A 20,158-nucleotide genomic window follows, 5' to 3' on the forward strand; every position below is an offset into this window, starting at 1 on the left:
GAAAGGGTAAAGACATCTGTGCATGCATGTGGGCTAGGGAATAGAGTGGGGTGGGGACGGCGGTAGGGAAGAGCTCAATCCTTGTCTTCTTTAGTGGGAGGTCAACAGATACTGCCTAAAACTGAAATACGAGGATATAAAATTACAGGCATCCTAACTTTAGAAATAATATCCATGTTATCCAAAAATAGTTTTATTTCTTCCCTCCTAACCCTTCTACCATTTATTTTTCTTCCTTTTCTTCTTTGGCTAAAATGTTAAATAGAATCCTTGTCTTGTTCTCCTTCTGGGGTGTTCAATATTTCACTCTGAAGTATGGTATCTGTGGCAAGTTTTTGTTAGATACCCTTTATTCAGATTAAGGACACTCCATTCTAAACTTACTTTGCTAGGAGTTTTAATCATGAATGGATGTTGAATTTCATCAAATTCAGCCTTTTCTGCAGCTATTAAGATAATCATATGATTTTCTTCTTTAATTTGTTACTATCATGCCTTATATTTTTGAATGTTAAACTAATTTGCACTCCTGGAATAAACCCAACTTGAAGAGAATAAAAGGAGAAATAATGGTGAGGGGAATAAGGAAGTACTGCTTTTCTTAAGGAACCTTATAAAGATTAAATGTACATAACTGAAAAGTTAGATAACAATAAATTTATACGCATATAACTATGATCCCAAAAAAGCATGATATGGAAACATCTCCAGATCATTAAACTTTTTAAATGAAAAATTAAAGGTGCAGGACAACATGTATGGTATGCTACCTTTTGTGTAAAAGATGAACAGGTAAAAAAGACTACTGTCATATATGACTACATAAGCATGAAACTAGAGAAAAAACAAAAATAACAGTGGTTACACATGGGGTTGGTGTGAGACTGAGACTGATTTTCAAAGTGCTTGTGTGTGTGTGTATGTGTGTGTGTATTTTAATTTTGAACCAAATAAATGTATTAATTATTTTTAAAGGTTAAAGCAGAAAAATAAGTTGATTAAATGACTATACAGATTAAAATACAACCGATTCATTTGTAAAAAAGTCAGCATATTTGTAAAAAGCGAGTCTTTGCCTTTCATCTTTTAAGTCTAAACAATTTGTTGAAAAATATTAGAATGTTCAGATTATGTATTATTCAAGGTTAAGAACAACAATGATGGACCAGAATCTTCATTTTCTTACTTCTGAAACATTCACTGCTCAAGTGTGTGACATACATAAAATACATTTAAAGTTTAATGATGTCCATAAAATACCTGTAAAGCTTAAATGAGTATATTTGTTAGCATAATTCATGAAGTCAAAATACTCACCTTGCTCTGAATGAAGAGGAACAGAAGTTTTGTGACACTCAGTAAATCCAGCATGAGAACTCACATGTTTCAGAGTGTTTTCAGAAGGAATATCATTCTGCATATTATACATATACACAATTTTAAAACAATTGAACTAAATTTCAAATGATTGCTCTAAGTAGTATAAGACCCTCTGGATCTATTTAGCTCAATATGCTTTAATCTACCTGGACTCCAAGGGGTATATTACAAATTACAGTTATTTTCTTCAATGTCAATTTCAAAAACTGCCATCAAAACACCCTACTTGCTTATTGTTCATAAATCCATCTGAATGATGATGTTTTCATAGCAATACAAGTTCATTTAAAAAATTGGAGGAAAATAGGAAAATGCAGGGAAAATAATAAAACATTTATCAATTCACCTTAAAAAGAAAAAAACTATTTTACACTAAAATTGAAACAGCAATACTTTCTTCTTTGGAGAGTAAAAAAGTGGAGGGGAAATTTATTTTGGGGAGTTTTGGTAGCTTTCTTATTGCTTTGTATAAGCTATTTGTATAACAAAGATCTATCTGGTCATTATTTGTCAAATTTTAATTGTTTTCATATTTGTTTTATCTATGCTTTATATTTTTAGGTACTCATGTCTTTTCATCCTTCCCTTAATATTTGTTTTAAAAGCCCTCCTGGCTTTACTGACTTAATATTTCTATTTTCTTAAGTTTTTTTTATACTTTGAATTTTTATATTTAAATCCAGAATTCATCTGAGCTTATGAAGCGATATGAAACAGACGTTTCCTAATTTCTACCCAGTTGTCCAATCTGTGTGTTTACTGACAAAGCATTCCTTTTCACATCAATTTCTAATCCAACTCTTATTAAATTTGTATTTGTAAAAGGGTTATTTTGGAGTTACCAAAATGTTTCACTAAATATTCATGTTTCAATTGTACCACTTGTATAGATATTTTAGAATCTAACAACTAATTCTCCCCCATTTTCTTCTTTTTACCTATTCATTTTTCCAGATGAACTAACGAAATTCATTAAACTAATGCAGAAGATCTGATACCTTCACCCTGTTTTTTTTTCCAGCTATTCACAGGTCATACTACTATGTAACTTTAAAATATTTCCAAACCTCTACCACCCCTCAGAAACAATGAGTTTTAAAATGTTACTACCACAATAAGCTATTACTTTCATTAAATAAATTTAACTTAAACGTCTCAAGAAAATTAAGTTTTTCTACCTCTGATGTTTCACATTCTTCACATTACAGCTGATTTATTGATATATAGCCAAGCAAAAAGTGCTAACCTTTTTCCTATTGTCACAAAGCAACTCTGATTTCCTTTCTGATTTTAGTTGTTCCTTTTGGAACCAGTTCTAGCTATTTCTTGATTGTTTTACTTAAGTATTTTCCTTGATATATACTCTTTGATACAATGACACATCAATTTCACAGAACCATCTTTGATAGAAATTCTAGTGTGGGACTGATGAGTGGGCTTCGAGGTATTTGTAAAACTCTATACTTTAAAAGAAAAAAGTTTGTATATGAGCATTTGCCTGGGAAGGTGGTCTGTAGTTTTCATTAAATTTTCAAAGGGATGTATAACCCACAAATGTTCAAGAACTCAAAACCTCTAACCGTCATGAGCTAGAGCTCATTATTCTATTATTACAGTTCTTTTCCTCTAAGTAAAGTACTCACAGTTGTTAAATTTAAAACACAGCCACCACTTTTCTTCCCACTCACAGAAACTTGTTATTTCTTCTTGTTTTTACCAGGAAGTTATTTGCTCACTTAAAAATTTTCAGCATACTCCTGTTTTAAGTTCATTTAATAGGTCCATTGTTAAAAGGTGTAATCTGTGGGGAAACCCTAACATCTACCATTTACCATTAGGAAATGTCCGTTCATTATAAATGATTTCCCACCATATATCAAGTGCTTCACAACAGCAAAATGCCATCAGAGTGTCATCAAATTCCTTCAACTACTGTTGTGACACCTTGTTAAAGATACCTTAAAAGTTCAATGAAATATAAATTAGAGAATTAACAGCCTAAGTCAGGGTAACTATAACTACTATAACTAAGGATTGAGAAAAGTAGAGGCACTAAAAAAGTATTTAGGAAGCAAAACCAGGTAGACTTGGCTGTTGACTGGAAGGGTAGGATGCTGATGCTATTAACAGAGGTAGGAAATACAGGAGGAAAAGAAATATGTCTGCTGAGAAGGGAGATGATGGTGAATTTGAGGTTTTGACATGATGAGTTTAACAACTCTCAGAGTTCCAGCTAGTCAGCAGTTCTAACCTTTTACTGTGGTGTCATGTCAATTCTCTAAGTCATAATCACTCCAAAGATTTACTTTCTCCATATCCATTCCTAGCCCTCAGAATTTTCCTGGCTAAAATTGAAGTGTACAGGTTTAGAGTCAAACTTGGGGTCAAATGCCACTTAGGCACTAATGCCCCTATTACTAAGTTTTATTACTAACTGCTAAAAGGTATCAATAAATATCTCTAAAATTCTAGGATACCAAGTACCCAAATATTTAAACATTTAAAAAATTACTTTCACTAATAAAAAGTGAACAAATATACTACCCAAATTATCATGTACATCTCTCTTGAACAACTAATTATACTATAAGGAAGGACTAAAATAAGAGGCATTGGGCTCTCTTACACTGACACAAATGGACTCTACAATTGAGCAATATAACATACTGGGTCCATATTTTTAATTAAAGGGTATCTGCATATAGGAGAAAGAGAGTGTGATAGAAATTTTATTAAACTTAATTCCAAATTACAAAAAAACTCTATTAAAAGTTACAAAGGTCCATAAAAAACTTCATTTACTATAAAATCCACTTCAGTTAAAACCTGTTCCAGAAAAACCCCATATGGAATGTAGATATATCACGTCTACATTTTAAGAATTATAAAACCAACTCTGGTAGAGCTTTGTCAGTTCTTCTTTCTACTTATTACTTTTTCTCATTCATTTATTCTTCCCTTGTTTTTCATCATCACGTGTCAGCTAATGCTACCTAAATGCATTCAACCTATTTATTTAGTTCTCTTCTTCTCTGTAAGGCATCATATATAATGGAAAATTCAGATCGTTAGAAGTATGTCACAGAATTAAAATGGTTAGAATACATCATGCAAATTAGTCTTATGGTAAGTTTATCTTACCTACTTCCTCCATCTAAATGTATATGTATATTTTAAGTTAACTTTTTGACTCCCACAAGTACTAAAGAGACTTTACCTGATATTTACGCATCTTTGAATACTCCATAATCGTTATTTCTTACATCATTCTGATGGTCTTATTTGAGTTAAGAAATACAAACTTAAAGGCAAATATGGAAAGAAAGGGACCTCATGGAATCACTACATCTCAATTTCCATATAGTCACCAATTAAATCCAAAGTTAACAAAATCTAGTTAATAGACATTAAATTATTCACTTTCGTACAATAATTCAATCAAAATATATGCTATTAAAAATACAAATGTTGGGGAATTCCTGGCGGTCCAGTGGTTAGGACTCTGTGCTTTTACTACCAAGGGCGCAGGTTCAATCCCTGGTCAGGGAACTAAGATCTTGCAAGCTGAGTGGCACGGCACCCCCCCCCCCAAAAAAAAGTCGGCATTTATATTATAAAAAATGCACTTGAGCCTACCTTTTAGATGTAGGGTAATAAGTAACATGTCCTGACAGCAATTTCACAATTAACTATAGATCATATGAGAAATAATCATTTATAAAAGCTTATATTATATCATTATCATTTCCCTGACTCTAGTTTTAGGACAAACTTTATTTCCGCTATATTTATCACTTGATCATTTCTACAACTTAAGTTCTTTTTTTTTTTTTTTTTTTTTTCTTTTTCGGTACACGGGCCTCTCACTGTTGTGGCCTCTCCCATTGCAGAGCACAGGCTCCGGACGCGCAGGCTCAGCGGCCATGGCTCATGAGCCCAGCCGCTTCGCGGCATGTGGGATCTTCCCAGACCGGGGCACGAACCCGTGTCCCCTGCATCGGCAGGCGGACTCTCAACCACTGCGCCACCAGGCAGTGGTGCCCTACAACTTAAGCCCTTAAGCCCTTAAGCCCTTAAGCCCTACAACTTAAGTTCTTAAGGGATGGAGAAGCTTAGCACTTTTCCAGGTCTTCCTAATTATCTTGATGTAGCTGTTATTACCCTTAAAGCTCAAATTAGTTATTGGTAATTTATGAAAGCAACAGTTAAGAAATAAAAATTTTCAGCCACGAAACACACCTTTTTGCTAGTTGTTCTGTACACTTTAAAACTCATTTAACCAACATTTACTGAACATCTTACACTTGCACGTGATACTGTAGTTACTGGCATATTCAGCTTTTTATTGCTAGACCACAGGGTCCTTGAGAAGCAGGGTTATATTCTAATGAATTTTGGGGCCTGGGAAAGAGTTGAGTTCAATGAGTAGTCTGTGGAAACCATACAGGGAGAAGCATTTTTTAAGAGAAATATTAAATAGGTGATTTTTAACTTCAGTTAAAAAATGCAAGCTATTTGTACATTTTTTCATATTCTTCAACTGTTTCTTCTTTTTTTCAAATTGTGTATAAGCTTCAAATATTTGGAACTCTCATGTTGATGATGGTTTCTGCTAACACTGTATTTTTCCTGAAAAATATGTTTAATTCTATTTTGAACTAAACTCCAAAATAGCAAAATAATCGCACTGCTATAAGGATTTACTTACGGATAATATTTCTTTTATCTTGTTTGACGTTTCTTTAAACCTCTGTAAATCCATGCTATCTCTGTGTCCTTAAAAAAGAAAAAAGAAAAGATTACAACAAAAAATACTTGTTTTTTTTAGTTCTATCAAAATAATGTCATTGCCTAGTCTATTCAAACAAGTGACGTATGTTGTCTTGTGAGTAGTTTTGATGGCTCTGAAGTTTCCTGTAGCTTTCCTGATAAATACTGAAAATAGGTATCAAAAAGCTGGAGAAGATGAGTAGTTCAAGTTTACAGTAACAGGATCCTAAAAGAATCCAACATGTGATATGAAGTAAACTGCTTGAAATTTAGAAGGGGGGAGCAGTCATTTTTACTCTCAATAAAAAAAGCATTATATATAATTATTATACATATATACATATTACATAAAAATATAGACATCAAACATGGATATCTATATCTATGTATCCATACCAGTGGCAATATATTAACAGACTAAAATATGTTTTTAAAAAATAAATTGGGATAGATTTTATGTAGGAAAAGTTGTCTCTATAAACCCACAGTGAACTCACATAGCCTAGCAGTAGAGATCAGCATGCTCAGTACCTAGATAATCCATGGGGTTGGCCCTAATGTGGAGAATTTTACATGGACATAACATTCTGTGAACCATCTCTATACATGTTCCGTGACTAGGTAAATTCCCAGGCTGGGAAGGCTCATATAAGTGTTAAAGACAAGGTTGGGAAGCCACCTGAAGGAAAAATTCTAACTTGAAGAGACAGAGGGCCTTCTTCAAACCTTGGAACATTCTGGTTATGTCCACGAACAACCCAAGTAGTTTTCTAAGAATTCTTTGTTAAATACTTTTATCTTTAATAATCTAAGAGGAAGGCTGTTAGAACACTATATTCTACAAATATTTGGGGCTTAGCTAGCTCTACAAAGCATTCCCTCTTCATCTTTTCCTTCCACGTGGCATAATGTCAACATTTAAATAACAAAACATCATCATTAAAAACAAAACAAATAAAACCTTAAACATACAAACCACAATATTAGTTCTTTCTTTCTGCCTTCATTGCCAAGCTTTTGAGTCGCCCCCCCATCACTCTCTACATTCACTCCCATTTGTACTTTATTTCACTATAATCAGGCTTCTTCCTCTATCACTTCCTTCACTGAAACAGTTTTCACCAAGGTTATTAACATGTTATCATTGCCAAAATAAATATATTTTCAGTCCTTATTTTACTTGAGGTGAGGTATAAGAATGAATCATTCCTTTCTGAAATGATCTCTGGGTATATATTCTCTGGGTATATAAATGGGTTGACCATAAATACTCATTTTCCAAGTAGAGTCTTGGCTTTCCCTATTATCCTAATGTAAATGTCAGTAACACACCCTTTCACTCTCAAAAGTGTACTGGCTTGGATGAAAAACTACATGGTCAGCCTATTTATAAAACACTGTTCTTTTCCAGTTACTTCTAGCCTCCCCTATACCTTTGTCTTGCAACACTTACACATCACTCAAATTCTTTCAACAAAAGTTGATCAAATTCAAGAGACTATGCTGAAATTCAAAAGACAGAGTCCAGGGCTTCCCTGGTGGCACAGTGGTTGAGAGTCTGCCTGCCGATGCAGGGGACACGGGTTCGTGCCCCTGTCCGGGAAGATCCCACATGCCGCAGAGTAGCTGGGCCCGTGAGCTATGGCCGCTGAGCCTGCGCGTCCGGAGGCTGTGCTCCGCAACGGGAGAGGCCACAACAGTGAGAGGCCCACGTATTGGGAAAAAAAAAAAAAAAAGTCCAAATAAGTTTTCCATACAATTGTTATTATAATAAGTTGCACCAAAGAGGTATGTGCTAATATAACTAGTATAGCCCAATTCAACCTACTTCCCCGACTTCTGACTCCTTAAAAAATTTTTAGAACTATACTCTATGAAAAGGTAATCCACTTGTCACACACGTACATGATTTTATTAATTAGCAATTTATTTTTATTTCTAAGGTGATAATTATAATTAAAAAATAAATAATGTTGATATACAAATATCAGTTTGCCAAACTTACCTACGAATGCTCCAAATTCTACATTATCTCCTTCTGCAGCTTTAGAACAAACAGTTTCTTGATCTTTGGTTATAGTTTCCAAGTGGCTTTTGCAACTTGGCTGGGATGGTGTACTAACAAAAAATTTGGTTGGTGGGGATGATAGATGTGGTATGCTATTAGACGAACTGCCTGATTTTTGATTTTTACTAAACATTTTTAAGGTTTCTACTCCATGTTGTCTCTGTCGCAGTTCTGGAGGAGAGACAGCACTTGGGAATAAGGCACCACAAGAGGAACCAGCCTCTGGAAAATTGAATTCTTTTCTCTGGGGTATTACAGGTAAATCCTGACCAGATATGTTAAATTGGGAATCTTTTTCATCTTTCATAAAAATATTACAAAGAAAAGGATTATTACTTTCAAGACCACCTTGAGGAAGAGAGGAGCTAAGTGTATTTACAACACTGTGCTTTTTCCATACAGAAGGTCTTACAGGACCATCATCAATAAGGTTTTGAGCCAAATGTTTGGAAATGCTCAATTCTCGTGTGATTTCATTGTGAACTTTGCTAGCTTCTGAAGCTTTCTGGGCAGTGAGTGTTTTTAATGTATCTACAGTCAGGGCCGAAAGATCTTGCAAATGGCCAATTTGAGAATCTAATGATTGTAATGATCTTTTGATATAGTTGACGCGATCTCCAACTTCTTTAATCTGAATGGACATCTGCTCCACTCTGTAAGGGAAACACAGGAGTTTTACAAATGTTAAAAATTAATGGTTTCGAAATATCCGCCTGCCAATGCAGGGAACATGGGTTTGATCCCTGGTCAGGTAACTAAGATCCCACGTGCTGTGGGGCAACTAAGCCCGCGTGCTGCAACTACTGAGCCCACAAGCTCTGGAGCCCACACACCACGACTAGAGAGCCCACGCACCATAACGACTGAGCCCACACACTCTTGAGTCCGCACGCCGCAACTAAGACCCAACGTGGCCAAAAATAAATAAATATTAAAAAAAAAAAAAAGGATCAAGTGCTAATCCTATTATAATAAAAATATAAGATTTTAAAACACACTTTTGTACCATAGGCTATTTATTCCCCCATCAGAGTAACACAAAACTGTGTATTCAGCTACATACACATAAACTACTATTACCATTATTGTACCTACACAAATACCATATGCTTTTAGAATGTAGCAAAACTAATGGAAAGAAACATGTTTTAAAATAATTAAGACAGTTTAACTTTTCTCCACCAACTCTTTTCTGCCCTCTGTAACAAGGGTCAAAAAACGGTTAAGAGACTGACTGACTGACTTACATGAAGTCTTAGAAGTAAAGAACTGAACTGTCTCACAATATATTATGTAAAAGCATTACTAAACTTACTTGTTTGACAAACATAAATTGAACAATGACCATGTGTAAGAGACATAACTAAGAAAACCCACTCTGACATAAAATCAGTTATAATTAAAGAGTTTCTGAACCTTTCAAAAGTGACACGAATTCTCTCTTCACTCCCAGAATGGAATTTGTCATCTTTTTCATTAAAATACATCTCAACGCACTGCTCTTCAAAATCATGAAGTTTCTTTTGATCTTCTTCTGTTAAAAAAAGTTCTAAGGAGGGAAAAGAAAAAAAAAATCAACAGAGACATCAAGATAAACTTTAGCTCACGAGTTTTATGTTATTTAGAGTTCATAAGGCTATGTAAATCATCAGCATTTTTTTTTTCTCTTTTTACTGGTGCGTTTCTAAAGCCCTAAACAAGTATTTCTACTTCTTTCTTCACTCACAGTGTGATGTTGGAAGAATAGTTTCCAGTGTTTCCTCCTTTTCGAATCTCCTTTTCCTATAAAATACCCTACCCCATCTATCTCTCACATCTCTCCTTCGCATACCCAGGTACAAGAGTATAAGAACTGATTTGATAGAATAAAAAGCCACTGTAAAATTTTAGGCAGAGTTTATTATGTCTCACGTAGTATACAGAATGTACTAAAAGTGTTATTGTTTACACAGCAGTCAAAATGGTTTGTAGAACGGCAAGTGTTATGGTTTACACTAGCATTTTAACAAAACCGAATTGAGATGCCATACCAAAAAGGAAGTTTAATACTAAATTTACTTTTATAGATAAACATATTGCACTTTAAATTCTTTTATGTTTAGGCAAATTCAACAAAAGCCTTTACAATAACATTAACCAGTTAAGTCTTCTGAATAAAATTAATACTTAGCTTTCAGGGACTTCCCTGGTGGCACAATGGTTAAGAATCTGTCTGCCAACGCAGGGGACACAGGTTCAAGCCCTGGTCTGGGAAGATCCCACATGCCGCGGAGCAACTAAGCCTGTGCGCCACAACTACTGGGCCTGCACTCTAGAGGCCGCATGCCGAGAGCCTGTGCTCCACAACAAGAGAAGCCACCACAATGAGAAGCCCGTGCACCGCAACGAAGAGTAGCCCCACTTCACCACAACTAGAGAAAGCCTGCGTGCAGCAACGAAGAACCAACGCAGCCAAAGATAAATAAATTAAAAAATAAATGTATTTAAAAAAATACTTAGCTTTCAGTGTGATACTGATAAGTGATAAAATAAAAACATTTGCCTTAATATATTTTACTTACTTGGTCCATCCGAAGTCTTGTCTTTTTTTCTTCTTTTACATATGCAGCAAAACAGAGAAACTATATGGCTGAGAATGATAAGTGGTGGAGGCAGAACTGGTTTCTCATGATAAGCCATAATAAAATGATAACGCTGGTACTTCCATACAATATTGGAAATTGCCTTCACTTGTAAATACACATTGCTTGAATAACAAAGAATAAAAATAAACTTAGCTAATCACATTTTAAAGTTTTAAATATTAAAATTTTATTGTAATTCTGCTCTAAACAAGGATTCAAAGGAGTACTCCACCATAAACAAGACTAAAAGGTAAATGCGAAACCGGAAAAAAACACATGCAACAGTATAAGGCAAAGTTTGATACTGCTGAGGGTCTTAATTATAAACTCCCAGAAAAATAGGCAGAAAATATGATTTTAAGCTTTTTAAATTACATATAAATGACAAAAACAGAAGAAAATATTCAATCTGAGTAGTAACAAAATAAGTGCAAATAAAAACCAGACTCTTATGTACTGTCAAATTAGCAACCATTAAAAAGATAATACCTACTGTTAGCAGAGATTTGGAGACACAAGGCCTATTTTGACTTAAATAGAAGAAGTCCGAAATATACATATATTGAATAGTTCTACTTTTAGGAAAACACTCTAAGGAAATACATAAGGATTAATAAAAAATTTAACCACAATGTGGTTTTGGGGAACAAAAAATTATAAACAATCGAATGGAGCAATATAACATATTGGCTTAAAAATTACAGTCTATATCATGGAATACGAGGTAGTCATTAAAAAACTGGAGAGGGATATTTATTAATGTAGGATAATATTCATGTTTTGCTTAGTTAAAAACAGTATACAAAATATAAGAACATTATTTTTAAAAAGAAAAAGTGGTTCATATATATAAAATATAAAAAGGATGTATACCAAAATACTAAGAATGGGATTACTGAAGAATTTTCTATTTGCCTTTCTGTTTTGTATACTGCATGTGTATTCCCTGGCCACCTTGTAATAAATACCAAATAAAGATTAAATTTATAAAAGAACTGTATGTTGAAAGATAGAGTCTCAAATTTAGAATTTGATTTTGAAAATGCATGCTTTCTTATTTGTAATTTTCAAAAATAATTTTAAGTAGTTTAAGCCTCAATAAAATCTTTATACTTTAAATTTTGTATAGTTCCTTCAAAAAGAGAACTATATATTAAATGATCTCATTACAATAAGCAACCAAATAAAATTCTTACTTGAAAAATGCAATAAGAAGATTGACCATAATGATATACTGTACAAAGAGGTAGACTGCTTGAAGAAATGGAGTCAACCATGTCCCAGGACCACAGATTTCAGTGATAGTGGAATCCTTTGCACAAACTTGAGAAAGAAAAAAAAAAAAATTAAAACAGTAATTTACCAGTTACTGCTTCTAGTCAATATTTGTGTACGTTTGTTTGAAGGAAGTTTTGATTATGTACATATCTGTTTCACAGATTCTAGCAAAAGCTTCTGGGCAGGCAGCCATACAAACACCAACTTAACAGTATTCCAAAAGAGAAGAATTTTGTGAAGGATGTGGGTACTATTCTACGACTCTACTCCATACAAGGAAGTATATATTTCTGTATTATGTCTACCCTCCAAGGTAGGGTTTAGCCAGAGGAGCATTAAGAAGAATAAAACTCCCAGATTCAGCCACACATTTCTGTAAGAAAAATAACTGAACCAGAAAAGAGTATGATAAACTCATAGTAAATCTACAAACATAATGATTACTGACTTTAGCTTATTATGCCACAAAGGAGGGTTGAAGGAATGGTTAAAGTGCCTCTTAAATATACAATGATTAGATTTGAATTCCTTGCATTTCATTGCCTCCATCTGGAATGTTTCTGAAGCCATAACACAGCTGAATTAAGGAAGGGAAGAGCTTTAATACCCACCAGAGTTATGAGGAATAAAGTAAAATAAATTCAAGTAGGGCAAGGATTTGAATTAAATAGTCTTGAATTAGTGACAAGTTTTATACAAATATTTATAATACACTTAGCACCTGGTGTTTTGTAAGCATTTAAAAAATATACATCATTGAAATTCTCATCATGGCTGTATCATTCCTTTCACATAAAATGGTTTTACGGGCAAACTGATGCATAAGGTCCTTTCACTCCTAAAAAAAAATTTTTTTTTTTTTTTGCGGTACGCGGGCCTCTCACTGTTGTGGCCTCTCCGGTTGCAGAGCACAGGCTCCGGAAGCGCAGGCTCAGCGGCCATGGCTCACGGGCGCAGCCGCTCTGCAGCATGTGGGATCTTCCCGGACGGGGCACGAACCCGTGTCCCCTGCATCAGCAGGCGGACTCTCAACCACTGTGCCACCAGGGAAGCCCCTAAAAAATTTTATGAATCTATTTCCACTCTATTCAGATTAGTTTGATGAAGCAAATACCCAAGAAAGAGAATGCAGGAGAGTAAAAAACTATATCCAATGCTGTATAACTAAACTAGAGCCACATAAGAAAAAGCAGACAATAAAAACCTGGAAATGACACTAAACAGGAAGCCATTAAACACAAAATTTTACCAGGCTGGTAAAAACCTCACTGTTTTAACCAACATCTCATAACAACTGATGACTACTATGTGACCATCCCCTGATCTAATCACCTATAAATAGGTGGGTAAGGAGCAACACAGAATGGGGGTGATGGAGGAGTAAAGTAAGATGGGTGAGAGAGAGCAAGAGAGAACATGAGCAAACTAACAAAATAAAGATTCTATAACTCAATGTGAAGGTCAGAAGAACATCCTTGAAAGTTGGCAGTATCAACTATGTCCACAAGTTATCTAGCCTTTTTAACTAAAACAACAGAATAGCTTTATGCAGAGAATGTATTCAGAGTTGAATTTTACAATTCAAGAATATACAATCCGGGCTTCCCTGGTGGCGCAGTGGTTGAGAGTCCGCCTGCCGATGCAGGGGTCACAGGTTCGTGCCCCAGTCCGGGAAGATCCCACATGCCTCAGAGCAGCTGGGCCCATGAGCCATGGCCACTGAGCCTGCGTGTCCAGAGCCTGTGCTCTGCAACGGGAGAGGCCACAACAGTGAGAGGCCCGCATACCGCAAAAAAAAAAAAAAAAAAAAAAAGAGTATATACAATCCAACTAATCAATGTAATTCCATTACCCTTGCCCTGGACAGGTAGACTGAAGCCAATCTGAGCTAATGAGATTAAAAAATAGGTTCAATAGAAGGCATCTGGGAAAGGGACTTTTTCCCCTGAAGAGAACCAATAGAAAACAGTGTCTCCTCCTGTTGCTTGTGACAGAGTCTTACAATTGTAAAGGAAAACCTGTATGAATCAGACACTTATTACAGAGGACTGGGATGAAAAAGAATGTGTCCTTAGCATGAATTAACCAGTCCCAAAGACCACAGACCACTCTACCTCTGAACTTTCTGTTATGTGAGCTAATGTATGTCCTTATTGTGTAAGCCAGTTTAGGCCAGATTCCATTATTTGCAGCTAAAAAAAATTCTGAAATACTTTTTTTTCAATTAATTTTTGTTATGTTTCTTCTGGGATTAACTAATGTATCATGGGAGGACTTAGGCTGGTTAACAGTTTGATTTGTGAAAATTTGTAATGTTACTATAATGCAATTTTGACTTTGAAATATGAAATAACCAAAAGATATATCTGTACACATAAATCCTTACCATCAATTTCATATGCATAAACTTCACCAAAAATCATCCAGTATGGATGAAAAACTATGTCTTTAGCAAGAGTCCAAGATGGTGCTTCGCGAGGATAAAGTATTGCCTTTCTGGGAACACCAAAACTAAGTAATACAAGAGCCATAATCACTACAATGTAGAACATATTGGCCACCTGTTAAAAAATGAACACTGTTAAAATACATGGGAATTTAAACACAAAGACAATTCTTCATCTTAAAAAACAGTTTCTAATGTTCCAACAGATAACTTGAATCTTTGAGTTTCTTTTTATTCCTAGCCATTAGCATTCAAGAAACCTCATCACTACATAAATCTTAACATCCAGGAAATTATGTAAAAACTGATCTGAACATCAGGTAAGTCATAGGCATCTTCTACATAATGAACCATATCACAGGCTCAAACTGGAGTCTGCCTATCTCATGTCCATGAAGATTTTAAAGAAGTAAAGACATAAGGGGCAGATTCAGGGAACCAATTTCCATGAGAGTTCTTTCCTAAAACTGTTCTGTTCTTATACAGGAGGTGCAGACTATCTTTTCTACCTTTCTTTGGTAGTATCTTTTGCCCACTTCACAAAAGAAAGGCATTCTTCTCACCCATCGTGAACCCTACCATGGTGCCTTGTCTCCTGGGCTGTGAAAACCTCCTAGGAGGTAAATAAAACAACAAACTGAATTATCAGTATGGGTGTTGAAAAAATTAGTGATACCCGTATCTGGTTAACAAATTCTTTTGCAAGTCACGTAGTTTGCAATTCTTTAATTTCAACAAAATTGAAAAAGAGCCTAACTGAACTATCACATAATAAATCATTAAAAAACAATTTTTATTGCTAAATCACAATGTGAATTTTGACATCATTACTCAGGAATTCAAAGAATTAAGTGAAATGCTATAATGAAACTTCAATTTCTATCCACTTATTTATGGGTACAAGTGTTCAGCACTTACATCTAAGAAAGTGAATGTAGTGTCACTCTGGTAATATGTAATAATATTCATCCACAAATAATAATCTAAGGGGAAAATCCCATGGAGATCAAGAGACTACATTTACAATAAATCTGTACTTTAATCTACTATGAACTAACAATAATTGCAGTAATAAATCTATCTAAAAGAAATTACTAAGACATTTTCATATGTTTTGAACAAGTATAGTGAGAGTAGAAATGGAAGGCAGGACTGTGAAAAGTAAAGAGGACAGTAAGTCTACACTAGATGGAGAAATTATAAAATATTTATTTATAAATAATCATTTAGTCTTGATCCTTTACCTTTAAAATTGTTAGATCTGCCAATAAATTTTTTTAAAATTAAGTTAGAGTTGAGTCCCTGTGACTTACAATAAAAAAATCCCATACACCGCCCAAGATTCAGTTTTTTTCTTTGTAAAATGGTTAAATAATGCCTTATTTGACCACTTAAGAGAATTACTAAAAGAATATATGTTTTCAATAAACAAAATCTTGGGATAAAAGATTTTTAAAGGCAAATAATTCATCAAAACATTACTTGCGGCATTTGCTGTAATTTGGAATCCAAATTAAATAAAGAAAAAGCCCAACTCAAAAGTTCAAATCAAAACCCAAACCTGAAATATTCTAAATTTATTCAAGGTCTGTTGGCTGATGATTCAGAGTTCTCTGGATTTCATACCTTTCGCATAAAGCCTATTTGACAATCTTCCTTATATTTGATCTAAATTTAACTAATTAAAATATCTGAATATTCCATTTCTTATATCTAAAATGAGGGTTCCTAGCTTGAATGTATAGGTATATGGAGTGAGTAGGACGAGTTCAGCATTTACCATGTAATTTTCATCACTCTGATCTCTATTAAAGATGTCAAATGTGAAGATTTCTTCTACTTTAATCTTTCATATCTTTATGAAAGATATGAAGCTGTTTTCTCTGATTAGAAATTCCCTGCTCAGGAAAAATTCCTACCTATTTTCTAAACTTTTTTCAAATACCATGTTCCTTGTGAAAGCTTTGTCTTCACAAAACAGTTTATCATATCTTTCTCTATCTGCTCACATGCTTGTCTTATATACTAGACTGTGAATTCCATGAGGATCTGGACCACGTCTTATTCATCTTTGTAGTCTCAGCTTAGTATAATGCATAACATAACAGATACCCAATGATTAAAAAATGTTAAGTTACTCTAGGAATCTACTACATACTATAAAATCATCTCCTTTATTCATTAAAGCTATACTTTAATGAAGGATTTCTTATACTTTGCAGCATCTACTTTAAGCAGATAATTAGAACATTAACCATCTGAGAGTACTGAAGGAGGTAGAAAGGGAAGATGGCACTAGGAGAAAAAAGATAATGATATGATTAAGAAATGGTTGACAAGGGGAAAGACATAATCCTGGTGGAGGGTGGTTCTAAAGAAGATCAAAGGTAAAGAAGAAAATGAAATATATATTTCAGCTCCCTATAATTGGGATGGGAGAACCGGTGGGAGTGTTGGGAGTACATTAGAGGTAAGATTCAGATGGAAATCCAGACAGCTCCACTCTCTCTTGGCTTCCTTACTTTTCCCATCTCCATCTGTTATTAAGATTGTTCACTTTTATACTTCCTGCACCTTCTATTTACTGTATATCACCATTAAATTAACCCAATAACACTAAGTCACTAAATAATCTGGTAGACAATGAGAGCTAGAGCGGTTTTTTGCCCTAAAACGTTAGGCTAAAACCAGTTCCTCCCCCAAAACCTTAACTCCCCTAACTTTTCCTGGAAATATCACTACTTCATGAAAGAATGCAAAATGGATGAATAATAAGTACTTCTTTGATGTGACAAATAATAAACCAGTAATTCTTAACTGGGGAGAGTAGGATACACTCTCCTAGAGGGAAAATGTGTAGTGCGGAAAATCAAGTATAATAATGAAACTCTGTATTCAAAAAATGTAAAAATTTTGTCTTCATGATGCAAAGCAATGCTGATAATCCTGTGAGCTAGTGGGGTTACTTAAAAGATAAATTTAATCTAGAAGACCAATTTTAAAAAGAACTGAGAAACAGCATACACATAATGAGTCCATTTCGATAAAACTATTATATACATTTATTCGTGTGCAGTTTGACACAAATAAACACACGTATTCATATATATGTCTTGAAGGATGGAAAGGTATACATCAAACTGTTAATATTGCATGTCTCTGGAGGGCAGTTTGTCTGCACTTGCTAAAATTTTCTACAATGAATAGTAATTTTAGAATAAGGAAAGAAAAGTTACGTTCACAAAAGCAACAGAAGCATAATAGAGTTTGCCTTTTTCAACTTAAAACCGGAAGTAATTTATGGCAGGAGTAGGCCCAAATTTATGGCAGGAGTAGGCCCAGTACATTTTAGATTTTTTCAGCTCAGTGCATAAAAAACTGCACATTAAACCTGACATCTGTATTTTAAAAACAAAACCTGCCAGTTGGTTAAGCCTATGGGAAAGAGCAAAATATTGGGCATATTATATCAGGAAAAGATTAGATGTTCTGGATATAAATTTTAAAAACAGTCTGGGTCAGTAAAGATAGGAGGAAAGAGGTACCTAAAGACATAAACCACTGACAGTATTTGTTTAGTTAGCATTATCTTGCAAAGTGCATTAATAAGGGACAAGATTAGTGTGGTGGGTTGGAACTCAGCATGAGGAACCCTTGTGAGACTTCTTCAGACTGCCCCACTGGTTGAAAATCATCATAATGAACAATCTGACTAGCTGCTTTCAATATCCATACTCTGAAAAGTCACTCCAAGATGATAAGGAAAGACAGAGAAATGTCAACCTACTTCTTTTATGGTAAAGAAAAATCAAAAATTGGCGGGAAAACTCTTCAATGGTTTCCCCTATATTTTTCTTCTCTAAAGTCCTAGTTTTCAATGTTCTATATACTCCAAGCTACTACGCCCTGTCTAACCAATTTGCTAACAAACTATACCTTATCACAAAAAAATTTCCAGTCAGGCTGTTCCTTTTTCCTCCCATCTCTCTCAAGCTTTCGAAGAATGGCTCAGATTCCACTGCTTTAACAAAAACCTCCACAAATTTCTCTCTTTCCATGAATCCCTATATCCCCTACTCATTAACTTAATCAATAAACCACACTGATAGTTTTACTAATATCTCATATAATTTCCTAAAATACTTTATGTAGGATAGGCTCCTCAAGCTAGATTATGTAACTGTTAAAAATAACTACAGGACTGATAAAGTCAAAAAAGAGAAATGTGGTTTCACAAAGTTCAGGGACAATATCCTAATAACCAATCTGCACTGTCTTGCGTAACAGTGAAAATATAATAAACGTTAAAAACTACTTGGTGAACAATTACAGTTTTTTTAATTTATAATCTGCTGCTAAGGATATAAAAATAAGAGGAAAAAATCTTAACTACCAACCTATGAAAATACAATTAATGTTCAGTATTTTTATGTTGTTTTTTTCCTACTTGAAATGGTTTATCCACCCAACCAACAAATATTTACTAAGGAGGAATCTACTAAAGTGATACGTATTGAGATACTAGAGATATAAAGGTGACCAACACCAGACAAGGTTTCTACTCCAAGGAATTTAAAGTCTAGAGGAGAATATAAATAATACAATAAGAATGTAGTTTAAAATACAGTTAGACACAGATAAATATTCTGAAGGGAAAAACATGGGTTCCATAAAATTATACAGCAAATAAACTTGATCTAGTTGAAAAAGATCAAAAAAGCTTCCCTGAAAAAAACTAAGTTAATTAATGAAAAAAGCTAAGGATATGAGTGTAGATGAGGGTGATCATTTTACACAGAAAGAACATGAGCTATTCTTGGTTCTCTGATAGGGGCTGTGTTAAAGGAAAAAGATAAAGGTTTGTGTGACTAGAACACAAGTAAGAGGTCAAAAATGGTAAGAGGTGAGACTTAAGAAAGCAAGGAAGATGTTACTACTGGAGGAAACTAGGTAAAGAGTACACAGAATCGCTCTGTATTATTTCTTACAACTGCATGTTAATCCGTAACTATCTCAAAATTTAAAGGGAGGGAGGGAGAGAAGAAGGGAAGGAGGAAGGAAGAAAGGAAGGAAAGCAACAGTCAAATTGGACAAGGCTTATGGGTTTCATTATTAAGTACACTGATTTCTAGCAGTAATGCAAAATCATTAAAAGATGTTTTTAAGAAGGAGAACTGACATATCCAGATTTGCATTTTGAAATATTACTCCGGCTATAATATAGATTGAAGACAGGCCAGAGTGCTTGTGAGTAAACAGATTACTATACTACTGCCAGTGCCAGATGATGACAGATTGGGTTTAGGGTAGTGGCAGTAAAGATGAAAAGAAACTCATAGATTGGAGCTGGCAAGTTCATATTTTTCAAATAGCCCTAGCAAGTAACATTTAAAAATTAAAGTATTTCAAGAGAAAACAAATAAAATAAGGTTTCCTAACTTTATCCCCTCAAATATTTTCTTCAAAAGTTAATATCCTGGGCTTTCCTGGTGGCACAGTGGCTAAGAATCCACCTGCCAATGCAGGGGACACAGGTTTGAGCCCTGGTCCAGGAAGATCCCACATGACACGGAGCAACGAAGCCTGTGAGCG

At 34.5% G+C, this 20,158-nt stretch overlaps 1 protein-coding gene across 3 annotated transcripts in view; it reads right to left on the reverse strand.

The window, feature by feature from the left end:
• TRPM7 (transient receptor potential cation channel subfamily M member 7) overlaps positions 1-20,158 on the reverse strand; it is a 143,271-nt gene that overhangs the window by 45,028 nt on the left and 78,085 nt on the right. For all 3 annotated transcript variants that reach the window (XM_082840927.1, XM_082840926.1, XM_082840925.1), the window contains 7 exons: positions 14,507-14,681; positions 12,039-12,165; positions 10,780-10,964; positions 9,635-9,767; positions 8,156-8,871; positions 6,089-6,156; positions 1,318-1,414 (listed from right to left, as the gene is read on the reverse strand). In XM_082840927.1, coding sequence (XP_082697053.1) covers positions 1,318-1,414; positions 6,089-6,156; positions 8,156-8,871; positions 9,635-9,767; positions 10,780-10,964; positions 12,039-12,165; positions 14,507-14,681 — 1,501 coding nt within the window. The remainder of the gene's footprint in view (positions 1-1,317; positions 1,415-6,088; positions 6,157-8,155; positions 8,872-9,634; positions 9,768-10,779; positions 10,965-12,038; positions 12,166-14,506; positions 14,682-20,158) is intronic.

This window comes from Leucopleurus acutus, assembly GCF_964270905.1.
Source record: "Leucopleurus acutus genome assembly, chromosome: 1".
Classification (NCBI taxonomy): Eukaryota; Metazoa; Chordata; class Mammalia; order Artiodactyla; family Delphinidae; genus Leucopleurus; species Leucopleurus acutus.